At 34.1% G+C, this 18,314-nt stretch overlaps 2 protein-coding genes across 15 annotated transcripts; one reads left to right on the top strand and one right to left on the bottom strand.

The window, feature by feature from the left end:
- Positions 1 to 5,703: 5,703 nt before the first annotated feature.
- LOC133704630 (uncharacterized) lies at positions 5,704 to 9,766 on the top strand. 2 transcript variants are annotated; one of them, XM_062129513.1, is made up of 4 exons: positions 5,704 to 6,350; positions 7,180 to 7,611; positions 7,840 to 8,146; positions 9,133 to 9,766. In XM_062129513.1, the coding sequence occupies exons 1-4, from the start codon at positions 5,847 to 5,849 to the stop codon at positions 9,270 to 9,272; spliced, it is 1,383 nt and encodes a 460-aa protein (XP_061985497.1). In that variant the 5' UTR covers positions 5,704 to 5,846; the 3' UTR covers positions 9,273 to 9,766. The 2 variants fall into 2 exon arrangements, with proteins under 2 accessions (XP_061985497.1, XP_061985498.1); XM_062129514.1 differs by having other exon boundaries at positions 7,840 to 8,135; positions 9,133 to 9,271.
- A 499-nt stretch (positions 9,767 to 10,265) lies between these two features.
- On the bottom strand, positions 10,266 to 16,898 carry LOC133706024 (cyclin-dependent kinase G-2). 13 transcript variants are annotated; one of them, XR_009844382.1, is made up of 9 exons: positions 14,679 to 16,897; positions 14,222 to 14,357; positions 13,994 to 14,082; positions 13,695 to 13,806; positions 13,466 to 13,572; positions 12,997 to 13,370; positions 12,706 to 12,777; positions 11,614 to 11,694; positions 10,266 to 10,857 (listed from the first exon to the last, which is right to left on the bottom strand). XR_009844382.1 is itself a non-coding variant. In XM_062131523.1 (6 exons), the coding sequence occupies exons 1-6, from the start codon at positions 16,385 to 16,387 to the stop codon at positions 13,271 to 13,273; spliced, it is 2,253 nt and encodes a 750-aa protein (XP_061987507.1). In that variant the 5' UTR covers positions 16,388 to 16,897; the 3' UTR covers positions 12,844 to 13,270. The 13 variants fall into 13 exon arrangements, 1 of the variants encoding a protein (XP_061987507.1); XR_009844383.1 differs by having other exon boundaries at positions 10,266 to 10,511; XR_009844388.1 differs by lacking the exon at positions 10,266 to 10,857 and having other exon boundaries at positions 11,147 to 11,694; positions 12,997 to 13,122; positions 13,195 to 13,370.
- Between the last annotated feature and the right edge of the window lie 1,416 nt (positions 16,899 to 18,314).

The raw sequence follows: 18,314 nt of genomic DNA, 5'->3' as shown, positions 1-18,314 counted from the left end.
AGCCGATCCTGGCCGTGAAGAAATAAGTTGTGAAGTAGGTATCAAGGAAGACACGTGGGGATTTGATATTGAATTAAAGTATTTAGCAAGTAAAATTTTGTTTTTCTTGTTATAGGTGTGCTCTCTGTATAAAAAGAATTGATTGAATTCTAAGTAGATTTACTTGATAATTTTGAGATTAAATCTTTCGTACTCTTTTTTATTATGTTTTTTCATTAAATTGTTGAATTTAAATTGAATGAATATAATTTAATATGTAATGAAAATAGAGATAATCCAACTCGTTATTTTATTTTTATTATTTAATTAAAATTATTTAATTCAAAATTAATGATTAGATTTGAAATGTCAATGAGAAAATTCAAATTTGTATTTATCAATATTATAACTGTAGATATTTTTTTACTCAATGAAAAAATTATTTTAACAACTCATTTATATTTTAATATATTTAATATTAATACTTTTTATTTTTTAAGAAAAATTATTGAGAAAATTTTAATTGGTGAAAAAACAAATTTTTAAACCATTTATTTTAATGTTTTGAATCTTTTAATAGATATTTATGAATGATTTTTTTTACTTATTTGGCTCTCCTATTTGAACAGAAAAATCAAGAAAATAAATTAAAAAAATATTTTTTATTTTATTTTATTTTAGTTTTAGCTCTTGCATTAAAGAAGCCCTAAGCAATTGATCCGCTGTAAATAATCGGTGAATAAATTATTATAATCTCCCTTCAATTACGAAAGGGCTCTCTTGCACTGCAAAAGTATTTCCTCAGACCCTTTTTTTTATTAAAAAAAAAAAGCAAGAAAAGGAAGGAGGAGGAGGTTCCGCAAAAAACGCTGTCTCGTTTGTCGTATCGGCTCACATGTTTGCCAATCAGTCTGCACTTGATTCAGCTTCCTAGTACACCGTACACGTGACACGTGAGCGATAATCGCGTCCCTGTCTTTATTGAGCGGTTTCAATTTTATTATTTTATTTTGTTTCGTTCAAGACGATACGAAAGCGTAAAGGAGATGAGACGAAAACAGATCTGTATCTGTTAATAGTTTATAAGATAAAATGAGCGTGTCCGCATCATATTTTATCTGTGGTGTCTGAGATGTGTAAAAGTCTCTTTTACCCTTATATTGTTTTATCATTTTTATAATACATGTATCTGAAACACTAGACAAAATGTTTTTGTCCTGTTTCATTATTATTTATTTTATTTATTTATTTACGTGAGGTCTCTGGACCAGCTTACGCGTACCACGACTATTCCCCACGTCCCGCTAAACATCCTGCAAGTCCAGGAGCATGTTTTAGTTTCATTAATTATTTTAGTTTCATTATTTTTTTCTTTTATCACATTTCGTTTCATTATCATTGTAATTGTTTTAATTTTATGTTTAAATTTTAAAAAATATTCATTAATTATTTTTGTTTTTAGTGTAGCTTTAGAAAATATATCGTTTATCTGATTTATATATAATTTACTTTTGTTAATTTATATTTTAATGATATAAATTAGGAAGAAATTATAATCCACTTTAGTTGGTTAAATTTTTTTCAATTTTCATTTGATGGGATGATAAAGAAAAATTTATAATACAAGTGTATAAGTAGGAAATTTTTTTTATAAAAAAAAACTATTATGTAAAAAAAATAGAGTATGCAAGAAAAAAAAAGGAAAACAATTAGGCCTGTACTCGAGAAGACTTGTCAACGTGTCGTTTATTTTTATACTCTTTGGAGAGTCTTGTTGGTTTCTAGGAAGACTCACCCAAATTTATTTTTTTATGAAAAACATGAAAACACTCTCCTAAATATTCTAAACATATATATGATCTTAAAAAAAAAACAATTTTAACCAACAAATCAATCTAAAATTTTTTAGAATTAAAACTTCAAATCCATGGATAAATTGTGTAATTTTTATTATAGTTTTAAAGCCCGACCTGATGTTGACTTAGAACCCGGTTAAAACCTAGTTCCAACTCATTGATTTTTTTTTAATAAAACAACTTTGTTTTGATTTAAAAAAATTAACTCGAAAATGACTTGGTGACCTGATCAAAATTCAAAATTCAGATTTTAAACCAGACCGGAGCTAAACACTATAATTTTTGTTATCCTTGAATTTTCCGTGACTAAAGTTTTTATTTGATGGTATTCTTGGCCGGTTTTGTGACCGGATTTTGTCTAGCAAAGATCTTATCTCTGTGCTCTGTAACATCTTTCTCTCTCTTCTTAGTAATTTTTCTTTTTTTATTTCTGTAGTATTTTGCTTTATATCTATGGGCCTTTCAAATCCAGTCATGAAAGTTGAATGGCATGAAAAATAATGGTTCAAGTCTTAGGTTAGGACAGAGATGAGAGCTTTGAAGTGTTTTTAAGGATATCTTTTTGAACATATATATATATATATATATATTATTAATATGGATATCCAGATTATTTTATGCATATCTTAATTAATCTTATAAATTTTAAAATTAATAATCATATAAATATAAAATTTAAACTAGTAATTTTTAAAATACAACTTAGATTACTGTAGATTAAACCTCAACCCAGAATTACAAGAATATTATTTTTGTTTTTGGGACATATCCACCGTATTATTTTAATGTGTTTAACTATATTGGTTCTAGTTCCAACATTCACCGTACAAGTCATAATGAATTACAAAAATCTAAAGGATGTGGAAAAATTTATGTACACGTGCCTTCATTTGGGTTATGACAGGGAGATTATGTTTTTGCCCTTCACTCAAGAAAACAAATGAACTGGAGTTAAAAGGGTAAAGGAGTCTTTTTACAAGATTTATTTGTTATTTTAAAACTTTTCAATGGTATTTCACTTTTTTTTTTCCAATAATAATGCTGTCGCTGAGTAGCGAGTCCTTTGGTAAGTTGATTGATAAAAAATAAAAAAATAGAAAATAGAAAATAGAAAAGATGGTGACGTGTTTGTGGAACGCGTCAATGAGTAAGTTACTCTGTTGTCTTTCGAGCATTGCGTATATGGTGGCTCGTGATGGGTTAAAATATATTTCCTTCGTGTTTTCTGATTGGCAATGGTGGGGCCAACTTTCATGGGTGATGTGTTATGAGTAATTGCCAAAAGTTGGCTTTCTTTTTCATTTTTCATTACTCTCTCTCTCTCTCTCTCTCTCTCTCTCTCTCTCTCTCTTCTCTCTTGTCTACCCTTCCAATATTTTACAATAGCATTCAATTTATTTTTCTACTTGTTATTTTTTTTAATTAGCTTGTAGGATTAATTTTTTTTTAATTTTACTATTCATTGATTTTTTAAATTTAATATTTAGTCTCCATTCTTTTTATTTCCATTTATTTTATTTGAGATAGTTTTTAAAATTAATTTTTTTCTTACAATTTCATTCTCCTTTATTATATTTACATATCATATTTTATCCTTATTATTTATTGTTTTAGTTGTTATTTTTTAATTTTTACGAGGTTTTTAAAAAAATTATTTCATCTTTCAATATTATATTGATTTTTTTATTGATCACGAGTCTAGAATTTATCGGGTTATCAATTTGAAAGATTAACCTAGGTTTAGGAGATTTATTTTGGTTTATTTGTTGTTTTTCTTCCTTTTTTTATATATTAAACTCATGTTTTTCAGCCTCATCATTTGATATAATTGGATATTAGGATTTATAATTTTATTTTTTTTCTTCATATAAGATTTTTTATTAATTTAAAAATAACTCGGATTATCTTGGATATTTTTATTTTTGTTCTTTGATTGATCCAGCTTCCTTTTAAGAAAATGTTTTTTGAATTAAATTAATTTAATTGCTTAATATTCATTTGAAAAAATATAGTTTATTACGTCACTGTCTACATTTATTTTAATATTTTTTGAACGTTAGAAAAATTTGCCGACCAGCCGCGTAGCTCAAGGAAAAATTTATTTTATTTTATATTTTTTTAAGGTTATGTTTTTGTTAGTTTTATCATTTAATATTTGATTTATTTAATATTTGATTTATTTAGAGATTGAGTTTTTTTTTTATTTCACTGATTTTAAAAATAAATAAACCTGGTTATTTAAGGGTCTTTTTATTTATCTTTAATTTTTAATTTTTTGAACTGTATTTGCGTTGAATCTGGAAGCCATTTCTGAAGTTTCTTGTTTATTTTCTCTCGCAACGTGGTCCGATTCCTGCCTATTTGTCATCTGTTGCTTTCTCTATCGCATCAGATTTTACTTCCTTGCAAGCAAGCCATCGCTGTCTCAGGCCACAACCTCACTCACACTCCACGCTATCTCCCACCAGTTTTCCCAGCCCAATTATGCATCTTCCGCTTCTTAAATTCCCAACACTCCAACCTGACTGTCGTTGCTAATTTTTGTTTTTTTTTTTTTCAAAGTCAAAACTACGTTATTTATTTTGTAAATCAACAAATTATTGTTCGTGTTTTAATTAAATTACGAATTGTTTTTTAATTAAATTATTTATTTTTCATGTTTTAAATCAACAAATTCCACTTTTTTTTTTTTGCCAAATCACACATCAATAGAGTATTTTTTATATATATAAAACTTAATTTAAATTAAATTTCAAATCTCAGGTCGACCGGTTTAATAACGGTTTAATAACTCTAGTTATCATTGAGAACCCTCTCATAAGCATTGCACATAGCATTGGATAATGTATTTTAAATTGTATTATTTAAAATATTTTTTGTTTGAAAATATATTTAAATAATACATTAAAATAATTTAAAAAATTAAAAAATTTGAAAAACATGATGAAACCGCGCAAAGAAACAGCATACAGTAGTGCAGGGGACCAAGGCAGGAAAATCCATGTTAAGGCTCTGTTTGGTCGAGGACAGTTCAAAATGTTAAAAACATAGATTTGATGTCTTTTCAACTCATTTTCACTTTCAAAACCATTGCAAAACAAATACAAAGGCCACCGATGGGACAATTCATTGATGTTTCTATTTTTATTTCCAGTTCAGGCAACATTTGTCTCTTTTATCTGAAAATCCTTACCGGAAACAACGAAGAAGAAAAGCAAAGACGACGGCGACAAAAAGAAAGAAAAAGATTCCGAGTTCTCAGGCAACAGCTCCAGAGACGAAAAGGAATTATCTGTTCCCCATGATAACAATAGATATCATCCTCAATTAATTCGAATCAACGAGTTTTTTTATAATTATTTTTAATTAATGTATAATAGATATTGAATAAATATTACCTGAAACGTGAATTAACCCCGATATATATATATATATATATATATATATATATTATCATAATAAGTATAAACATGTACAATATTTATAATTTTGTCATTTGTATAAATATCTCAAATATATAATACTATTTTATTTCATATTGAATAATAAATGATATTCAACTAACAAACACCCAAAAAAATATCTAAGATCTTATGAATAAGACATAAATATCTAAAATTTTTATTGATAAATAAAAAATAAGAAATAAATATTATATAAACTCATACCATGAAAATTCATTAGGTGACTAGTATTAATCTATTTAAATATTGTTGCTGTGATGCAAAGTAATTTTGAAAAAAAAAATTTAAATATTATTATTATTATTAATTTCAGATATTAAAATAATTGAAAATTATATATATATATATATATATATATATATATATATATATATAAACATTGATCTGGTCACGAATGAATCTGCTTTTGCTTTTGAACTTTTTTTTATTCTGAACGATCAAGGCAGGCACCAGAACGCCCCTGACCCTGAGACTGGTATGAGATCTCAAATCATTCTTCTCTCCATTGCTATCTTAAACCCAAACCCCAAGAGTGTCTGCAAAATCCATGGCAGATGCTCACGTAATACACTTCCAAACAGAACACCAACCTCCACCCCACACCCCTCTTCTTGATGATGATGATACTAATAATGAAAATAGTAACAGTAAATCAACTCCTAATCACAATCCACAACAACAAAACCAAGGGATTAGTATTCCAAACCAAAACATCAATCAAGCACTAGAAAAGCTTGAAGCATATCTATCATTTCTGGGATTCAATCAATCTTCTCTTAAGAGTTTTCTGCTATCATGGGCTGCTTTTTTGCTGATTGGTGTCTTGCTTCCGGTAGCACTACTGGAGCTGTCCCAATGTTCAGGGTGCGACAAGTACCAGATTAGGGATTTCGAGCTTGATATTGTGGCATCACAGGCCTGTCTTGCGGCTGTTTCTTTGATTTGCTTATCGCATAATTTACGCAAGTATGGTATTAGAAAGTTTCTCTTTGTTGATCGTTTTGGTGGCCATATATCTCGCTTTTCCCTTCTCTACATTCGACAGATTAAGGTAATTAGCTCTCTTAACTAGCTTAAATTATATATTACTCGCTCAACTCTGTTTGTGGATTCATCTTCATGTTGTGTTAACTGCTTGTAGGCTTTGTTACAATTCTGGCAATTTTGAATTCGTAGTTCTTTTGCGTTTTAACATAGCATGATTGCAATCAGGCATGAATCGTGGTTGGTTTATGTTGTTGCTTCGCCAACTCAAGTTTTATCAGAAGTTTAAAAGATTACAGATTTTCTCATTTGCCCATAATTTGCTCGCCTGCGTACCAAAAAGCAATGTTTTCCTAATTTCTTGCCCCAGATGAAAGATTATTCTTTCCATCAAGATGAAGAATGAAAATCATAAATCATTTAATGACTGATGATTTAAGATCTCTTTTGTGGGAGTGTGGAGAGGTTCGTTTCAAAATGTTTTTTTTAATGTATTAAAATAATATTTTTTTATTTTAAAAATTATTTTTAACATCATTATATTAAATTATCTAAAAATATAAAAAAATTAATTTTAAAAAAAGAAATTTAAATTTTTTAAAAATATTATTTCAATCGCATTCCAAAAACACGTCCTTAAACATGAAGGGAATGAGGCCCTCTGGTTCTCATATTACATTGTAATCCCAACTCTTGAAAACCTGGTTCCTTTACAATTTCTCTTTCGTTTTTTGAGAATGCACTTGCGATTGAGTTCTCATAAATCATGCTGCTAACTTTACACATTCTCACCAACATAAGTTATAGGTTGTTGGCATATCATCCCTTTGGCTCTTCGATGAGATATTTCAGTTACAAGTCCAATGAAGACATGGTTTGGATAATTTCTTTCACAGGATTCTTTACGCTTGCTGATCCTCTGGTCGCTGCCATGTTTCATTCTGAAAGTTACGCGTGAAGTCATCCGCGTCTCGTATGTACGTCATGAATCATGGTTGATGTCTACTGCTGTTTTAATTGGTCTGATTATATCCTGGAGTTATGTGAGTACAATATCTTTATCAGCCAGCATTTTGTTTCATCTAATCTGCAATTTGCAAGTAATTCACTTTGAAGACTATGCAAAGCTGCTGGAAAGGGATTGTGATGTTTTGGTTTTTATAGAGGAGCACACCCGTCTGCGTTATCATCTCTCTAAGATAAGTCATAGGTTCCGAATCTTTCTTATTCTCCAGTTCTGTGTTGTTACAGCTAGTCAATTTGTGACTCTATTCCGAATCACAGGCTATCGTGGAATTATTACTGGTATAAATGGCGGTGATTTTGCGGTAAGTGCTTCACCACCTGCTCCTCTGTAAAATGTCTGCATAAACTTCATCTGATTCTTTAAGGTCTCATCCTTAAGGGCTTGCATTTCTAGGGTTTAGATGGGTTCCACGTCTATTTTGACATATTTAATCAGAAGAAGTTTTTAACTCGCACACTTCCTTTAGAGAAATTTCGCGCTGCATGCATTATGGCCCTGATTGTCATTGACATTTTCCCCAAGTTTTCAGGTTTCCTCGACTGTCCAGGTTGTTGGGATAATCCTTTGCTTGCATGCTGCTACAAAAATATCCCATAGAGCCCTGGGTATTGCATCCATAGCAAGTAGATGGCATGCGTTAGCAACATGTGGTCAAAATGATACATCTCAACTGAGAGTTTCAAACAGTACGGGGAACTTAGAAGCTGCGAATCTACAAAACTCAGCACGGATAAATTATTCTGAAAGCGATTTAGAGTCATTTGATTATATTGCAATGCCTACAAATATGCAGTTGGCATCCTACATGACCTCATATCACAAAAGGCAAGCATTTGGTACGAAATCTTATCTTGAAACTTTCTCACTTGAACAGCAGAGATTATTTTGTTTTAATGAGATATTGCCACATTTTCTACACTTAATTGTTTGAGCATGTTTGCAAGATCCACGATTACTTCTAAAGAGATTCGATACCATACAGAAAAAAACATCATGGGATCACTTCAGTCTAAAATTGATATTTCATTATCTGTCCAAATTAATTGTTGCTCGTTCTGTGTATTGTGCTTCTAGTTATGTTGTACACTTAGGTTTAAAATGACATGGAAATCAGAGAGGCATCGCAGGAGATGGGGTAAACAGAATGTTCACATGCACTTCATTTGTGTTCCATAAAAACATTGGCTTACGTATTAAAACCATTTTCTACTTCCAGAATACAGAAATTTTCAGCCATTTATGTGAAATTCCTTGCCTTTACATGTATCATTCTTAGAATGGAATCTGTAGATTGAAATCTATTGGATTATTTCATGAAAACTTAACATTTAAAAAGCACTTCTAAAAACTTCAAATATATGTTTAGTATCCGAGTGCATAAAGCAATGGCTTTTTATGGACACACACTTTCTTGCAAGTTCGAAATCTAACCATGGATTTGAGGGACTTTTCATACATGCTTAGATAGCTGCGACACTCAGCTTAAGATCTTCAAACCACAAAAAACCACCGTATTCGATATTTATTTCTTTTAGAAGCCCTTTCAGCTTCTCTTGTTTATTTTTATTTTTTTATCACAGCCCCCTCCTTAATGTGTGCAGACAACCTAGTTCAGTCATCACGTCACCTCTGGATGATCAGATCTAATATGGTCTCAGCAATTCATAGCTACGGCTTGTTGTACACGTTAAAGTGCTTCACAGTGATTTCTTTACACATACGTTGGCAATTTCTTGTTTTGTTAGTGCCTGTATAAACTTGGGGTTTTGCTAACTATATATCGGCATCTCAATTCTCATAACTGGTTTATTTGGCCATGCAGTGCTATATTTGCAGAACAATCCTGGGGGAATAACTATTTTTGGCTGGACTGTCGATCGAGGACTTATTAACACAATCTTCTTCATTGAACTCTCTCTAATTACCTTTGTTCTTGGAAAGACAATAGTTTTCTCTTCTTGATGAAAATCCCCATGACAGGAGCACTCTAAAGATCTATTTCTTCCACAACTTTGCTGTCGAGAAACCCCTCCAGTAACCACCAAGACGAACCCATCACTGCTCCCAGGGTTGACCCTTGATGGGTTCAGGGAGTCCATTTGTTGATTAGATCCCATCGCCCGCTTCTGGCATCTGATTGGTATCCACGAATATTGAAGCGGCGAATCGGATGATAACCAAGGATGCCTGCATGTCATAGCTTACAAGGGAGGTGGAGAGAGACAACGTGTCTCCGCGTTTAGTGTAATTTCCGAGTTACAAGCTCGTATGCCATTCAGATGATGTTTTCTGGATAACCTGAAAACAAACCCATACCTCGGCTGCTAGTAGTCTCTGTCGAATTATGCAGCGAGTCAAGATATTAAACGTGTCTCCGCGTTTAGTGTAATCTGTGAGTTACAAGCTCCCGGAATTATGTATTTTTTGTATGTCGTTAATGTTCTGTGCATGAATCATGACGTGGCTTTGCTTATGCGCCAAAAATGTAACCCGTGGTAGCGAGTCGAGATATAGAATCTCTGGAGCACGAGCCTGAAAGCACCGCAGCAGTAAAATCTCAGAAATGGTTTCAAAATTTGAAGTCGTCGTTAATATTCTTTTTTAGCCTTCTCTTTTTCCGGGAGTGTTGCCGGTTACATGCCTCAGTGAGTCTCTGGATTGACCATTGATTGATTGGCCCATTGCAAGCATCAACCGTGCATTTAACAATAACGTGTCCATGCCATCCTAGTAGGTTTTTGCACCTTTGCAAGAGGGGAAGGTTTTCAACTTGATATTTGTCCTGCTGGCGTTTTTTTATTATGGGTAGAATTCTGGCCTAAATATGAAGAGCTAAGAGTCCATTTGACACGAATTTAAAAAAAAAAACACAGTTTTGATTTCGAGTTATAATTAAATTTTTTTTACAAGTAACTTGAGACAAAAATAAATCATAACGACTTTAAATTAAACATGTTTAACAAAAATAACTTATAATAACTTTTTCGGAGAGAGATTGTATAATTAAAATATAAAAGTTACAAAATTTAAACTTTTGATTGAATTTAAGCAACGTACACAGAGTAGAAACTCGTAAGATTTGAGGAGAAGCAGGTAGGGGAGGTTGCCAAGAATGGAAGTTATTGGAAAGATGACGCTTTGAAACCATTCATTCTGCCAGCTACACTCATTTTGCAGGCGATATAATGCAAAATCAATGAACTGGAAGATGCATTATAATGAGCAATTTGCTTCAAAAATGTCTGAAAAATGAGAAAAAACAAGTACATCCTCCGGATAACAGGACCCAGTATACGCATTCGGTATTTCATCACAAACTTCTTAAGGAATAATAGCTAGACTACTGATCAGTTTCATAAACTTCTTAAGGAATATAATGTGAAGAGGGATGGAATTTAAGGACCGGGGGGGCAAACTAACAGATGAAAAGCACCACATCAACCATTCAACTAGCGGGCCAAAATGACAATTGACTGGAGGTTCCAATCACTATTCTCAAGCAAATAGATCTCCGTAATTTTTCACGATGTCCCATAAAATCCTTATTCTGCATAAATGTAATATTAACAATCCACCTAAGAGAAGCTTGAACATTCTTTATTACTTGGAAGAAAAAACAGCGCAGTCCCAATCAAGCTCAGACTTCTTAATTATGAAGCAACAAGTTTTAGTTAAGATTTTCAGTGCAAAGAAACTTTTTACCACCTTCTGAACAAGCTTGCAAATCTTATTACCACCCTTCTTTTTATTAAAGGGCATTGCATCATCTGTTTTGATGCTTCATACCTCATTAAACTATTAATCTCTAAAAGGAAAACATCTACTTAATCCTGAAATATCAAATGGCAAATCTTGAAGACAGTAGAAAATGCATAGCACAAACATTCAGGCAAGACTATAGAAGTGTGGAATAAACAACAAACACTCAGGGTTGCAGATTTTAAGGGATTTTGGTCTCCTACTACTACTGAAACTTGAACCCAACGAAAGTATTGCACTATCCCTGGACCTTGCTTAAGAGCCATATAGTTAGAACTATATGAAACAAAGAAAAGAACCCCCCCCCCCCCCCACCCCTTTCTTTTTCTCCCAAACAAAGAACAAAATCCAACCCAATTGAAAAGCATGCTCCCAAGGATTAGAAGCACCAAATCCTGAAGATTACCATCATAGGAACAGAACTAGTGCAGAACCACATGCATAAGAATGCCTAGAGGTACATCAACATCTAAAGGTAGCGAATATTAAGATGATTAAAACAGAAAATCTGTCACATAAGAACAAAACAAAGTTTGTGTTGTACCTCTATGGAGCCTGAAGACATCTAACTGAAAGTTCTATAAAATCCACAGCAGGTAACCTCCCCAACCTGCTAGCTTTGATACTGCAGTGACATCCACCGAAATTGTCATAAAAACATTCTGATTGGTCAAATGTACAATCTTTTCACATCATCAAATGAAAAACAGGATGACAGGCTAGACATTTGCTCATGTACATGCTGTTTAAATTTTGATACTTGAGAATTTCAATTCATGAAACTTGATGGGTATGGAACTAATAGCAGCATACAAATGAACAACTAAGACAAAATGACAGTTTGAATACACAAAATGATATATTCTTCAATTAAGGAAAAACATGCAAAAACAAATCAAACAATTGATCTCCAATAACAAAGTAAGGTTCTGCAGGACCTATCCACTATCAATGAAAATCAGGCAGATAGAAGGAAGAACAAGTCAATTGTTTATATGCATGCCTTCTCACCCTTCCTCTGGTTTGAAATTACTGCTTACTGCTTAGCAAAACAACAGATCTTCTAGTGGTTAAGAGAGATCGAACTGAAAACAGCATTATCATCATTGTTTGGGCAAATTGTGAATCATCACCAATTTAAGTCAATATCATTGGTCAACAAAATCTTCAATTAAAAACATGGAAAACAATGGTTACATCTATTTGCTACGGAGAAAAGGGCAACAAAATTGGGAAAGGATATATAGTACCACACTGCAACTGCAACTGCAACTTTCATCAAGAATCACCAGAAGCTTGCACTACATAATCTTACCTATATTACTGACATTTTCCTTCTTTCTTTTTTGATTTCTTTCTTTTTTTTTTCAAAAAAAGTAAAACAGCTATTTCTTAGCATCAATATCTTGAAATTCTGTGGTTGATAAGGGAAAGCTTGTGACCGAAAACTTAATGTCACAAGCCAAATTTAATAACAAGGAGGCCATCCTCGGGTGGCAACATTGGAGTTATAGTCAAACAAATTAAAAAAATGGATTGACTAAGAATCGATTGTTTATGAGTTTCCACATTATGGATAGAATGCATAATCCAGATTCCAGTTAACATTCTGCGGATAACCAAATCAACAAATTACCTTTGATGCTCTATGTTATTGCCTTTTCTTTGTCAATGAAAAGCTAAGAACATCTCCTGGACTTCACACCAACTGTTTCTTACAAACACAATGTCAATATTAAGAAAAAAAAACTAGAGAGGGAGAGAAGATAAAGAATAAAATAGAACTGGCAGTGGGCAGTAAACTAATACGGTCTAATCACCAAAACCAAATTTTAAGAATGTTTACAATGTACCATGGAAAATATATGTTACATACAAAGTTTCAGCTAGCACTGATATTTTAAAATGAAAAGCCATTGTGCCACACCTTGCGATGCAAGCAGTGTCCCAGGCGCATCCTATATGTTATCAAAGCAGGAGAACAAAGTTAGCCTGAAACATAACTGGTTGACGGCAGGAGGCAAATATTTTCTCCATCCAAATCACAAGAGGCCTGCTAAAAAAAAGTACAAATGATCGTCTGAGAAAGAAGGTTCGCTACTTCCTTTCAATGGATATCTCTCACCTCAACCACATCTTGTGTCAGTAGCTTGCAAAACAAAAAAATTGCAATCCAGGGCCAAGGTTGACCAATTAATCTCTCAGCCAAACAAACCACCGGTCTCTAACTCCCCTTGTTGCAACTCCTTTCTCCGCTGCTCTTCTAAAGGATCTGGACTCTTCCTTATTCTTCGGAGACGCCTAATTATAACAAGAAAATAACCTAAATGAGTAAATAAAAAATAAATGGACTGGTTGATAAATAAATGCTTCAAATTGTTTCTCTTTTAAAATACCTGTCTTGAGCATGCTGAGCAGGAAAAGTAGGCATGAAATCTTTAGACTTTGGAAGAGGAACTTCACGAAACCAGTCATGGTTAAGAGCAGCTTCAGCAGTAATTCGCTGCAAGAAAAACACAATGAACCTTATCAAACCACTATAGCAATCAACTAAAGTATTTTATTCAAAACAAAAAAAAAATCAACTGACTGTAAAGCAAGATCTTCACTTAATTTGTTATCTACCTTCTCAGGGTCATAGGTAAGAAGTTTGTTCAACAAATCAAACCCAGAATCAGAAAGCACCGGTGATCCAGTGAAGGACGTTGCTGGAAATTTCTTACGCAGCAGGTTATACCTGAAATGAACATATCAGGTGGTTAATGCAAAATATCAAGAATGATGTGTAACAGAGAAGTGTCGCAATGGAGGCCAGATAACCAGACCAGAATCACCCAGCTGGAAGCCTGGGAAAACAGCAGCAAACATAAGAACAACTGCTTGTTATTAACTTCATAAAAAAGTTAATGAAAATTGATACTTACTGATGCTTGACAAAGTTGACCTTCACTCCAGGTAGCTTGGAAAACCCAGGCCAGATTGTCTCATTTGGTGTACCAAGGATTCGGAAAATCTGCAATTAAAAAAGCCCAGAGAGGAGTAATTAAACTGCTCACTCAATAAGCATAGCAGTGTGAAGTTTTAAATCAAGGGCAGGTGGGAATCAACTGAACAAGTTTACCTTGTATTATTTTGCTGGAAATTTAATTTACCTTGTCAAGTTGATCTACTTCTGTCTTTCCATTAAACAGAGGTCCCTTCGATAACAGTTCAGCCATTATGCAGCCCAGGGACCACATGTCAATTGTCGTTGAATATCGCTTGCCTCCCAAAAGTAATTCTGGTGCCCTGGATAAATGGAAGAGAACATCAAACACTCGACACCAATGGGAGGATGCATGTCTATATGATGCATCAATGTTAAGAGACTACAATTATCAGGATCAGGCACCACAGAAAAATTTCAGGACAAAAGCACAGAAATACTTCAAAAGTAAAGATATCACAAACCAGTTGCAAAAACAGTGTGAAATCTAGTTGAAAATAAACCCAGGCCTATAGAAACAAGAAAACACAAAAAGGATACCCAACACTGAAATAAAATAAATCAAACAAAACTGCAAGCCAAAGATATGCAAGTTGGAGTGCTACATGTACAGTTCAGCTTACCTGTACCACAGAGTAACCACCAAATGAGTGTATGTTTTCAACGGGCTTCCATATTGACGAGCCAGCCCAAAGTCACAGATCTTCAACTCACCACGATTATTCAAGAGCAGATTTGATGTTTTCAGATCTCGATGAAGAACCCAATTATCATGAAGATACTTCACACCCTCCAACAACTGGAGCATTAAGCATTTAACTTCACTCTGACTAAATGGCTGTCTCATTGACTCCATGAGTCCTTTTAGGTCATGCTCCATGTACTCCATCACCATAAAAATGCTATCAAGGCTACTCCCTACCACAACTTCTTTAACATCAACAACTGAAGGATGATGAAAAGAAAGAAGAATGTTTATTTCCCTAAGAGAAGTCAGTGGAAAACCTTCACGTTCTTTCTCCATCTTTACCTTCTTCAATGCTACAATTTCCCCAGTCTTCTTGTCTCTGGCTCTATATACAACACCATAAGTGCCCTCATCTATTTTATTTAGTCTCTCAAACTCATCAACACTTCTACACCCCTGAAGCATGTTTACACTTCTTTGAGGTGGACCTGCAGGTTCTGGTGTTTCGCGAGAATCATCTTCATCCTCAGGATCTATATCAGAATCACTGTTATTGTGTTCCTCATCAATATCCATGTAGTCATCCCTCCCAGAATCATTCCCATGATAATCATCCCCGCTCAAAGGCCTAGCACAGGTGCCTCGCTCATCAGATTCTGACGACCTCCCTCTAGCCACATCAGAACCTTCTCTCTTAAAATCCCCGGGATCTGGAGTTGATAACTTGTTGCGTGCTCTGGAATCCAAAAACTCCGAATGAGGCATCTTCTTCCTCCTTTTAGGAATTTCCTGATCTTCCACAATTTCACCTTCATCAACAGGAGAATTGTTGCCAGCTGCCCATCGTGAAGATGAGATATTCCTCATTGGAACATAATCCTCGTCTTCTATGTGCTCTGCTTCCTGGTCATTGCCCCACTGCTCCTCCATTGGCGATGAAGCCAACTCTACAGGAGACTCAGATGCAGAATTGCCAACTGATCCCTTCAGCGGTGAAGAAGAAAGCAAATTCTGGTTTTTACTACTTTTAACAGGAGATATCCCTACACCTCCTTCTGGAATAAAACTAGGTGACTGGCGGTACGCCTTAGGCAGGGGCGGCGGTGGAGGGAGAGCAGTCACTGCAGGGGAACTCCCACTTTTTGATGAGTTACTCACTGGTTTGTCATCTCTATCCCAGACTATAGGAGAAAACTTCCTCTTCTTCTCCACAGATGTCCGAGTCCCATTCTCCACTACTTTTAAAACTTCACTATCTTCGTGAGCATGTGACTCGGAGTCAATTGCGTCATCAGACCCACTCTCACTAGACAACTCACCTGGCTCCCTATCCGTGGCCCTAGCTGAAAGCCCACACTTCCGTGGACCATGGGCACCACCACTACCACTGCTTCCTGAATCACTTCTACCAGAAGACGAACTATACCCACCATTAGTCACTTCTCTCTCCCTAATATCCTTCTGCCTAACCCTGGCTCTATCCCTTAATTCCCGAACTCGACCCCTGTCGTTTTCACCATTGCCATTCTCAATTCTATCAAATTTATCCTTGGAATAAGGAAAATCTTCCCTTGACAATTCAGAATCAGACTCGTGATCCCTGGATTCATTATCGTGGCAACCCCTATATCTCCCAGCGGCCATATATCTGAAACTCAAAGCTTCACAGCACAAAACCCTAATTCCAATACGAATTGCCCTTTATTCTGGCCTATGAAACCCTAACCCCGCCAAAAAAAAATTCAAACTTTCCCGAACTCGCGAAAATTAAATTCGAAACCCTAAGGCAAGTGTAATTGAGATCCAAAAGTAACACAAGCTAAGCGATAAGAAAGTTTTTTTAAAAAATTAAATTAAATTTCCTGAAAATTAATCTAACAAGCTCCAAACTTGCTCGAAATTCAAAAGGGGTGTAGAAAACAGAGGTTCGAAACCCTAGTAATCAACAAACGAGAAAAAGAGAGAACCAAGTGATAAAATCTCGACCTCGAAGTGAAGTTAGGGCATTTGGCGAGAGAGAGGGATCAAGGCTTACCTATAAGAGAGAGAAAGGCGGCGACCGCCGCTTCTGTTCTACAGATGTAGAGGAGAGCGAGGATGCAAAGTACCCTCGATCGGAAAAGAGAGCCTTAAAGCGATCGCAAAAGAGTGTTTTAAAGATGCGCGCAATCGCCAATGATGGGTCACTATTCTTTTCAAGGGTAAATTATATCTCAGTCCTTATAAGTTTTCTAATATTCTACTTCGGTCCTCCTTCAAAATTCAGCGATAAATGATTAGTGATGATCTTCTCTGAAAAACAGTTAATCAATGAAATAAAATCTACGGGCTATTATAAAAAAAGATAAAAGATACGAGGGTTTCATTGTAGCTCTAGACATAGATTAATGTTTATATAGTTATGCAATGTAATTAAGAGGACTATAGAGGGTGTTTTAGTATTTTTACGTTTTATTTTTTATTTTTTAATCGAAAAGCTACTGACGCGTGTATCACATGTTCTAGTGAGTGGGTAGCACCCACAATATTAAGGAGGCTCGTGAGACGCTTCCCGATTATCAAATCTGGCCATCCGTTATATAACTAGATGCGTAGACGTGCCCTCTTACACATGGTGTAACGCATGCAAACATATTATGGTTGGATTGTTATCGATAATCAATTGTTTGTGTTTTTTCTTTTTTTCTCTCTCTTGACAACTAAGATGCACGATTATCCTCTGTTTGTTTGTTGTTTGCTTAGGTCTTGCTACCACGTCAGATTAAAGATTCTCAGGTCTAGCAATCCTATACAAGTGTATTGTGGACCAAGACACAGTTCACTGTAGATTTACACAGTGAATTTTCCAAGTTCTGAAGGCTTGAAATGAGGTTAATGTTATTTTTTCACATAAAGTTAAATTATCATTTTGCCCTTTGGTTGAAAAAATTAAAGCCTTAGTTGTAGGGGTATTTTAGTAGTTTTTATAGGCTCATTGGTATTAAACATTTCAGTTGAGGTATGGTAGTCTTTTTATGATTATTTGCTTAGTAAAATATTATTCTATCCCCGAGGTTAACAAAATTAAGATATGTTGCCCAGTGATTTTTTGACATTTTACAAATTATTAAATAGTTACAATATATCTTTAGCATTGGAAAAAACAAAAAAAAAGCTTTGCATATGGGGGTATTTTTTTTGTTTCACATTATTTTCCGTGTAATTTTCTATAATCATGGGGAACATTTTGGTATTTTGATATTGTTTTATTATTTTGATATTCAAAAGGTTGTGTTGGATCCATGTTTACTTGGCTCTAACAAACAAGCAAGACCTAAATTACTTGGGTATCAGGCCCAAGTAACATGGGTTTGGCATTTTTGCTAATGTGGACCTGACATGATTGTCAAACTCAAGTAAATTGGGTTTGACATGATTGATAGACTAAAATTATTTGGGTCCGGCATGACTGTCAGACCTACGGCACTTAAAACATTCTTTATATATTTAATTTTTTTTTACATTAAAAAAATAATATTGACTTGCTGTGAAGCGCATACCAATATACTAGTATAATAATAAAGAAACTCAA

Source organism: Populus nigra, chromosome 10 (assembly GCF_951802175.1).
Source record: "Populus nigra chromosome 10, ddPopNigr1.1, whole genome shotgun sequence".
NCBI lineage: Eukaryota > Viridiplantae > Streptophyta > Magnoliopsida > Malpighiales > Salicaceae > Populus > Populus nigra.
Note: the sequence above shows the minus strand (reverse complement) of the source record. Positions and strands in the feature narration are given on the sequence as shown.

Excerpts from the sequence above, each read along its gene's own strand:
- LOC133704630 (XM_062129513.1), top strand. The coding sequence starts at position 5,847 with ATGGCAGATGCTCACGTAATACACTTCCAAACAGAACACCAACCTCCA. Across the intron at positions 6,351-7,179 it reads TCTACATTCGACAGATTAAG|GATTCTTTACGCTTGCTGAT; the intron begins GTAATTAGCTCT and ends TTTCTTTCACAG. Across the intron at positions 8,147-9,132 it reads TCACAAAAGGCAAGCATTTG|TGCTATATTTGCAGAACAAT; the intron begins GTACGAAATCTT and ends TTGGCCATGCAG.
- LOC133706024 (XM_062131523.1), bottom strand. The coding sequence starts at position 16,387 with ATGGCCGCTGGGAGATATAGGGGTTGCCACGATAATGAATCCAGGGAT. Across the intron at positions 14,358-14,678 it reads GTGGTTACTCTGTGGTACAG|GGCACCAGAATTACTTTTGG; the intron begins GTAAGCTGAACT and ends CCATTTATCCAG. Across the intron at positions 13,573-13,694 it reads TTACCTATGACCCTGAGAAG|CGAATTACTGCTGAAGCTGC; the intron begins GTAGATAACAAA and ends TTTTTCTTGCAG.